The sequence below is a fragment of the Conger conger genome, chromosome 13 (genome assembly GCF_963514075.1).
Source record: "Conger conger chromosome 13, fConCon1.1, whole genome shotgun sequence".
Taxonomy (NCBI): domain Eukaryota; kingdom Metazoa; phylum Chordata; class Actinopteri; order Anguilliformes; family Congridae; genus Conger; species Conger conger.
In genome coordinates, this window is record NC_083772.1 from 12,253,606 (window position 1) to 12,263,157 (window position 9,552).

Consider the following 9,552-nt stretch of genomic DNA (forward strand, 5'->3'; position numbering starts at 1 on the left):
ATGCAGAATCTGACAGACTATCCAGGAAACTCAACATCCAACACGGGCCCGATAATAGCACTGAAAATATGTATTGTCGTCCCACTTTTTTGCATCTTCCTCTACTTCATTGTCCTGATGCTGCACACCCTGGCATCACATAGGCAGTTCTGGGAGAACCCACGCTACATCCTTTTTGGCTACATGCTGATCAACGACTCCCTTCTGGTGGGGTGCTCCGTCCTGCTTTTCGTCTTCTTTTTGACCCAGTTCTGGCTTTCTGTCATCCTCTGCATGTCCATGATTTTTGTCTCCACCTTCACCTTCCTCAACACTCCGTTTATTCTGGCGACCATGTCACTTGAGCGCTACGTTGCCATATTCTACCCCCTACACCGGCCCGCTGCCTGGCGTGCAGACTGCATTTGGGCCGTCATGCTGCCCACACTGCTGATCAGCCTGGCGTTCCCCACCATCGAGCTGTGCCTGGGGAGGCAGTACCCCGGCTCCAGTGCCTTCACCACCATGGTGCTCTGCAGGAGCAAAGACTTCCACAATTCACCTCTCATGACGCTGGTCAAGGTCTCCCTGTATGGGATGTTCTTTGTGGCGACGGCCCTCACCATCCTCTTCACTTATGTTCGCATCCTGCAGAAGGCGCGGACGATGCGTCGGGATGAGGCGGTGGGCAAGGCCCTGTACACGGTGCTGCTGCACGGGCTGCAGCTCTTGCTCTGCATCATGTCCTTCACCCAACCTGTCACAGAACAACTCATCGTAGTGCACTCACATTGGCTCAAGGAGCAGATTCCCTTCTTAAACTATTTCTTTTTTGCCCTCCTACCCCGCTTCCTCAGCCCCCTCATTTACGGGGTGCGGGATGAGAGTCTCAGGGCCCATTTGAAGAGAGCCATCCTGTGCTGCTCCCCCAACATTACACCTCAGCAAATGGGTAAACCTCTCAGATCAGTGAAGGCAGGGTAAATTAAACATCCTGAAGGTCCCTACCTGGAGCTCTTTCATAACCGTTCTGTAACATTCCAAGAATATACTGCTGTCAAGGATCAATATGCACTTGGTTAATATCCTACTCATACTTGTAGGATTAATAAATATTTGAATGTACTAAATGTACATACTATATCTACGCATGTCTGACATTGACCTAACTGCACCAGATTAAAATACTAGATGTATTACAGAGAGGCAAAACACTTCAAGTTAATGTTAATGTTTTTTGTTCATTTAATTATTTTCTCCTCCAAAGTGACCTGAGGAACAGGGTTATCCATGAAGCAAACATGATTTTAGTATACAATGTGCAGATGAACCAGAAAATGTTGTTTGGAGATGAAGTTAATATCACCCAATAAATCAGATATACACTCACCGAGCACTTTATTAGGAACATTTTTACTTTATTACACCTATTTATTTATTCATTCATTCATTCCTTCATTCATGCATTATCCTAACCCGCTTATCCTGAACAGGGTCACAGGGAGGCTGGAGCCTATCCCAGCATACATTGGGCAAAAGGCAGGAATACACCATGGACAGGTTGCCAGTCCATCGCAGGGCACACACACAATTCACTCACACACTCATACCTATGGGCAATTTAGACTCTCCAATCAGCCTAACCTGCATGTCTTTGGACTGTGGGAGGAAACCCACGCAGACACGGGGAGAACATGCAAACTCTGCACAGAGAGGCCCCGGCCGACGGGGATTCGAACCCACAACCTCCTTGCTGTGAGGCGCCAGTGCTACAATCATGTAGATACTGGCCAGGAGCTTCAGTTAATGCTCACATCAACCATCAGAATCATCAAATGTAATCTAAGTGGACTTTGACCGTGGAATGATTGTTGGTGGCAGGGTGGTTTGAGTATCTGCTGATCTCCTGGTATTTTCACGCAGTCTCTAGAGTTTGCATAGAATGGTGCAAAAAACATTCCCATGAACAATGCATACAGGGATATAGATTGTAAATAGCTAAATTGTAAATATTCCACTAATTATAGTGTTGAAAATGACAGAAAGTAGACTCCAGATAATTGGTTGTGTTTATCCTGTATTGAAGCATTTCAGAAGAAACAAAGCTGGAGAATAAAAAATAATATGTTCTGTAGGCTGGTAATTTCATTCTGTTGTCTTTTTCTGTGTATTATTTTTCTTTTTTATGAATACATTTTGGGAAATTGGTCATCATTACCACAAATGTCACCTAATTTGTTTTTATTCAATAATCCCTATTCCACATCAGTGATTCTGAAGCATTATTTTCCAAGACATAAAAGCTTTGGGGATGATATACTTTCCAAACACAGAAGATTGCTTGCAAATGTCAAGAAAATAACAAGGGCAATGTAGTACATAGAAGATAAAATGCTGTCTGGCTAAATCATCAATAAATAAAATTACAGTAATAAACTAGAGATGTGAAGAAAATGAGGAGTGCAATTGTGGCAAATTGGTGGACTACTACTGCTAATACTGTGGTGATTAAATACTACCATTTACAAGCTGGTGTACAGGTGCCCCTAATAAAGTGGTCACTGAGTGTATTTGAACGGTGCTAGAGGGCAGAGGCTATTGTGACATCACAGTAAATCGGTGGACTATAGCCAGTACGGCTAATACTATGGTTTAAATATTTGGATTTACAAGCTGGTGTAAAGGTGTACCTAATAAAGTGGTCACTGATTTTAAATGAACATTTTGATGTATAATATATTTATGTTGTGCAACAATTGCGAGAGTAAGGGCAGTTTAAACAACGTTTCAAAAAAATATGAATTCTAACTGCCACCACGGTAGAAACTGAATTCCTCCATTCATTCCTACGGGACCTGAAAAACCTTAAATATTTCAGAAATTAATTGGAATATCAAAAAAAAATAAACAAGCACACCTTTCGGAACCAAGCCAGACATTTTCCAGTGAGTTTGGTATCGATAGCTCAAAAAAAAATTTTTTTTTCTACTAACATCTCTTGCAAAAACACAAATAAAGCAGCCTCTATCAAGTTTAGATAAATGTCTACACTTTCCCAGCAGAGAGCTTGGTGCGCAGCAGAAGCTGCATAAGAGGAGATGACCTGGCATGTGAGCAGTGCTAGGATTTCACACTCATGACATGAATCATAAAGATCCCAAACAGAGAGAACACAAGAGACACTTTTTTCTTGGCAGTTGTGACTGAGATGACCGTAACGGCTGACATCCAATGAGGGGGAGCTAAATGCGTTGCTTATTATTGCACAGCAGGACCTCTCACAGACAAGGTGTGGTGTTGTGATGAGCCAAAGCGAGCAATTTCTGTATTAATTGCTGAGTTTAATCAGAAACCAGCAACAATTGGAAGGTGCCATTCGGCATAGTTAATGGCATGTTAGAAATAGCACTTTTATGGCAGTTAGTGAGAAAAGCCATTTTTTAAAAAGGTAATTAAATTAGACTAAACCATTACAGTGTCAAGCATGCTATATAGGCAGTCCCTGTCCATTGGTCCTCTGTCAATTATTCAATAATTAAGTCGAGCCAATGAAAATTTGTCTTTAAAAAACCATTTCACGAACCCTTATTGGCCAATTCGTGATGGGCTGTCCTATGAAAGCTGGAATGAAAGTGGTGGTTTAAGGCAGGAAAAAAAATATATATTCTTAAACCGGTTGATCCAACTCCGGTTGATCCCCCCCAACTGTACAAGTAGAAATGGTCCCGACTGTGGAAGTAGCCAGAGCAGAAGCGGAGGAAGCTTCTGAGGCTGAGATGACCCTAGTGCAGGATCCAGAGGATCCTAAAGCCTTATCGCTCCAAGAGCATAAAGAGTTGCTTCAATTTCCGACAGATGCAAGAGCTTGTGAAAATACGGTTGCGAGCTGAACAGACTTGTGAAGAGAAGAAATTGGACAGTGCCTTAGAGCATGATAGATTTCTTGAAACTAAGGGAGATTGGGACTAAGGGGTATCGGGACACTGTAAACGGAAGGATGCTACGGGGCGGCCCGTAGTGTAGTGGTTAAGGTAAATGACTGGGACACGCAAGGTTGGTGGTTCTAATCCCGGTGTAGCCACAATAAGATCTGCACAGCCGTTGGGCCCTTGAGCAAGGCCCTTAACCCTGCATTGCTCCAGGGGAGGATTGTCTCCTGCTTAGTCTAATCAACTGTACGTCGCTCTGGATAAGAGCGTCTGCCAAATGCCAGTAATGTAATGTAATGTAATGTAATACTAAAAATGCTTGTGAGTTAGAAGCTCAACTGAAGCAAGAACTAGCTCAAGAGGCTAAAAAGCTTGAGTTAGACGCTAAACTAGGGGATAGGTTCAATGAAGCTAAAACTGCTCGTGAAGAGAAGCTAGCTCAGGAGAATAAAAAACTTGAAGATGCTAAATTAGCTCACGAGTTAGCCAATAAATTAGGGCATGCTAAACTTGAAGATGCTAAACACGCTAGTGAATTAGAAGATAACCTAGGACAGGGCTGCCCAATCCAGTTCCTGGAGATCTACCATCTTCTATGTTTTCTCTTCAACCCTAATGTGACACAACTGATTCTACTAATAAGGAGCTCAACAAGCTGGTGAATATGATGTGCTTTATTATGGTTGGAATGAAAACCTACAGGACGGTAGATCTCCAGAAATGGGGTTGGGCAGCCCTGGTATAAATGATATCTGATTGACTGTCAAAATAAGTAAGATTATGATTACTGATTCATATTTATATTTTAGCAGGGACTGTGATTGGACTTTTTAATCCTAATGTTTGGACAATTCACACAGATAATTATAATAATGAGGATTAGGATTATGACAACAACAACAATAATAATAATTATAATAATAATAATTATAATAATAATAATAATAATAATAATAATAATACAGCATAACTGCCCAACCCCATTTCTGGAGATCTACCGTCCTGTAGGTTTTCATTCCAACCCTCATAAAGCACATCATATTCACCAGCTTGTTAAGCTCCTAATTAGTAGAATCAGGTGTGTCACATTAGGGTTGAAGTGAAAACATAGAGGATGGTAGATCTCCAGGAACTGGATTGGGCAGCCCTGACCTAGAACGTGATAAACTAGCTTGATAAACTAGCTTAAACTAGCGTGATTTTGAGGATAGACAACTCGTTGTTGAACACGAGAAACTAGCCCTTGAAAGGCTGAAACTAGACATAAGTACATGCCAAATAACACTGGACAAGGAAAACGCCCAGTTTATGAGCCAACGACTTCAATCTAGTGATGAAGCTCCTGGGGGAGATGAATTCGCAAAACTTACTTGTGATCGTCGCCTGTTACCTAAGTTTACTGAACGAGACCCTGAGTTGTTCTTTGTCCTTTTCGAGTGAGCCACAAGAACTTGTTTTGTGGCTGGTCAGAAAAATCCCAGGTGCTTATGCTTCAAACGGTGTGGACTGGTAAAGCGCAGGAAGCATATTCTGTGCTAACCGAGGAACAGACAAGTTCCTACAAAACTGTCAAAGCCGCCAGATTGAAGGTTTACGAGCATGTACCTGAGTTTTATAGAAATAGATTCCGTACTTGGAAGCGACTGGAAAGTAAGACTCATGTCGACTTCGGTCGCAAGATGCTACTTCACTTTGACCGGTGGTGTCAATCTCTGGGGGTCGCAACGTTTGAGACCATGTGTGATTTGGTAACCCTCGAACTATTTTTCATTTATCCGTCTCGGAAGACATTTCTGTCTAAATCGATGAACATAAAGTTTGTACGGTTTCCAAGGCCACGGTGCTGGCGGACAAGCTTGCGTTGATTCACAGAAAGGGAACAAGTTCTGGTCTGCGTTCTAACTTTCGCTGGAGTACAGTTCAAAGTAAAGGGGAAGGCAAATCTTCCCCATTTCCTGATAAACCTGTGATTACTAGCCCAGGTACTCAGCGAAAGGGAGCGCCTATCATTGACAGAAAGTCCTCATTTTGTAGTATATGCAACAGTAAGGGTCATTGGCGGCGTTACTGCCTTCATTAATGTAATCGATAATGAAATTGAGAACACCGGTCGGGTTCCCGAAGTCTCTGATGCCGAAAGTGAAACTTCCGAAACAGACAACTTTTTCTCCTTTCATCACTAAGGGGGTAGTTTCCATAGGAAACACTAAGAAATCAGTAAAAGTGTTACGGGATACCGGCTCCTCCCAGAGCCTAATTCTAGAAGGCATGTTGCCCTTCTCAGCTGACACGTATACCGGCCGTAACATCATCATTAAGACTGTGGTGGGGTGTACGGTTATTCCCCTGCATAGCTTCTCGTTGTCTTCAGATGCAATCAAGGGGAAAGTTATCATGGGGGTTTGTTCTAGTATCCCCGTGTTTTGAGAGTGACAGCACTCCTAGCAGGGCGGCGAGTAGGTAATGAGTGTGTACCAATAATTACCAAAAACCCTCACCAGGGCTATTACCAAGTGGGTGAGCAGTTCCCTGCTGTATTTACTTTGTGTGCAGTTACGCGATCCATGACTCAACAGGCAGTCCTAAAGGACGCCTCTATCAGTTATGCCTAAAATGGATAGCTTTGGCAATTTATATTTTGATAAAATAGAGCAGGATGCCTCTATTACACTGATTCGCCTGTCTGTCTCGGCAGCAGCAAAAAAGACCGGTGGTTGTCGAACTTGACATGGGTAATGAAAGCCAGCTTTCTGATACCAAGGTAGTGTCCCTGCTGGGAATCTCACGGGACAAGTTCCTGCAGGAGCAGATTCCGGTTTAAAACCCTTGTTTGAGCAGGCGGCGAACTATGGTGCCTTGGAAAACGTGTGGATGGGTTATTTTGTACGAGATGAGTTACTATGCCGAAAATGGGCTATACGTTCAGATACGTTCAAGGGTGATCAAGTGTCACAAATTGTGCTTCCCGGTGCTTAAACTGGCCCACAATGAAAAACCTCTGGACATATAGGCATTCACAAAACCTATGACAGAGTGATGCGTAGGTTCTTCTGGCCTCGTTTGAAAAGTGATGTGGTACATTACATCAAAACGTGTCACACATGTCAGGTCAAGGGTAAGCCCAATCAGAGCTTGCCTATGGCTCTGCTGTACCCTATTCCCACTGTGTCTACGCCCTGGCAGACCATGTGGGTCCTTTGCCCGGTTCTAAAGCAGGACATGAGTACCTTTTGACTCTGATGTGCCAGAGTACCCATTACCCTGAGGCCTATCCGCTACGTATGATTACCACATGCTCAATATTAAAGGCTTTGACCACCTTCATGTCCCAGGAGTCATTCAGATAAACCAAGGGTCTAACTTTATGTCTCGACATTTCAGCTTGCCTTGAAACAACTGAAAATACAGCACAATATATCCTCAGCTTATCACCCACAGAGCCAAGGAGCCCTGGAGTTGCGTTCGTATTGTATCGAGCTAGGTGCTGATTGGGAGGAAGGTTTGCCGTGGTTATTGTTGGCTATTCATGAGGGGACGCAAGAGAGCTTAGGGTTTTGTCCCAATGAGCTCGTTTTCAGACATGAAGTGACATGAGGTCCCATTGCGATCTTGGCCGAAACTTGGTCCGCCAAGGAACCTCATGACAATGTATTGAACTACTACGCCGGTTTCCAGTATCAGTTGTACCAAGCGGGTGTAGCGGCCTTGAATACTAAACAGACCAAAATGAAGCGACTGTTTCATTGAAGAGCCAAGGTTCGCAGCTTCTAACCGGGTGACTACGTCTTGGCATTGTTGCCTTTGCCTGGTAACACTTTCAAAGCAAAGTTCATGGGTCCGAACAAGGTCAAAGAGCGAATCTTGAATCTTAACTACCTAATTATAACTCCTGATCGGCGAAAGCCAGTACAAGTTTGTCATGGCAACTAGCTTAAAAAATACCACTCTTCAGAAGGTCCATCTAGCAGACTTCCCGTACTGACCGTCACTGACCAGCCTGAAGCTGTGGTTTCAGAGCTGTCTGAAGAAAGCGAGGAGATCGAGGAGGACGTAGAGGAATGTCTTACTCAGCGACGCCTTAATAATTTTGCTTATTTACAATGTCTAGACGAATGTCTAGACCATCTGCCTAAGGAAAAAAGTTCCAGAGTGAAACGACTTATTTGTAAGTACGTTCGCCTGTTTCCTGATACTCCTGGCAGAACAAACTAACTCAGGACACAGACGTCGGAGAGGCGGAGCCTATTAAGCAACGGTGCCCCTGCCAAACTCAACCGCGAGATAGATTACATGATAGAGAACGTCATAGCCCGGACCTCTTATTCAGAGTGGTCACAGTGTATCCTAGTGATGATGGGTTGCTTCAACTTTGTACCAACTTTCGCAAAGTAAGTGCTGTAACCAAGACCGTCAGCTTCCCTTTGCCGTGCATTGAGGATTGTATTGACCAAATAGGTTCCGCCTACTCCGAACGGCCTGTTGTCGTACTCGGTGATGCCCATTGGGCTAAAAAAATGTTCCTTGTACTTTTCAGATTAATGAATCGGGGACTGTATGGGCTACCGGGTTGCACGGCCTATATGGATGACGTGGTGGTGTGTTTGCACACCTGGCCTCAGCATTTGCGTTGGCTGAAAGCCCTGTTTGATCGCTTAGCCTAGGCCAACCTAACTGTCAACCTGGCTAAGTGTGAGTTCGCCAGAGGGACAATTACGTACCTTGGGAAAATAGTCGGACAAGGGAAAGTACTCCCCTGTGGCTGCCAAAGTCTCCACTATCAGGCTTTTTCTACTCCTACTACACGTAAAGACGTCATGTGCTTCCTTGGTATGGTGGGGTACTACTGGGGTTTTTGTGAAAACCTCCCCATACTGGTCAGGCTATTGACTGATTTACTCAAGAAAAAAGTACCCTCTATTTGGACTGATTTCTGTACGAAATCCTTTGAGCAGGCTAAAGCATTGCTTTGCAATGCCCCCATACTGGCCGCCCCAAACTGCTACACAATTATACATATTTTTTGTTCAAAACATCTGGAAAAGCATCCAACTGTGACATAGCAAGAAAGTAGAAAAGTTCCCTTTTCAATAATGATAGTAAAATTGTATTTCTTTTGAACTATATTATTTGTCTTAGTTCTCCATTAAACTACATTTTATTTGGCATAATAAGTCTAGAAGTGAGGTATGATTATAAGAGATATGATGAAATATGAAGTGCAAGATCAAGATAAGATACAAGTTTGGCCTATATGAAAGGAATACTACTTCAGAGAATTGATTGGGGCCTGAAGAGATATGTCACAGCAGACATTTGACAGCTGTTAATTGTCCTCCATTCTCATATCTGAAATAAAGCTTCAATATTCCAGTGATGCTCCAAAAAAGTTTAAAAACAAAGTTTCTCACCTTGAATACAAATAAAAAGACAGCGTTGATTTAGTTTTGTTTTGATTGATTTGATTGTTTGTATCATTTGTTTTTTGGGGGGATGGGGGTTATTTTTCATCTAAAATCTGAAAATCTGAAACAAAACTTTTACAGTTCAGCGATTCACTCAATATTGGCAGAGAGATGTCAGATTGTAGCCTTCTGTAGAATCACATTCTGCACTCAGGTACGGAATTTGGTAAGGATCAGACAAA

General features: G+C 43.0%; 1 protein-coding gene across 1 annotated transcript; it reads left to right on the top strand.

Annotated features, from left to right (window-relative positions):
* On the top strand, positions 1 to 6,729 carry LOC133107344 (odorant receptor 131-2-like). The gene is made up of 3 exons (XM_061216333.1): positions 1 to 910; positions 3,405 to 3,427; positions 6,604 to 6,729. The coding sequence occupies exons 1-3, from the start codon at positions 1 to 3 to the stop codon at positions 6,727 to 6,729; spliced, it is 1,059 nt and encodes a 352-aa protein (XP_061072317.1).
* Positions 6,730 to 9,552: the final 2,823 nt, after the last annotated feature.

Bases quoted from the DNA above. Each gene is read 5' to 3' on its own strand.
- LOC133107344 (XM_061216333.1), top strand. From the start codon at position 1: ATGCAGAATCTGACAGACTATCCAGGAAACTCAACATCCAACACGGGC. The intron at 911-3,404 runs ACATTACACCTC...ATGGCAGTTAGT, and splicing joins CATCCTGTGCTGCTCCCCCA to GAGAAAAGCCATTTTTTAAA. The intron at 3,428-6,603 runs GTAATTAAATTA...CTGTCTCGGCAG, and splicing joins AAAAGCCATTTTTTAAAAAG to CAGCAAAAAAGACCGGTGGT.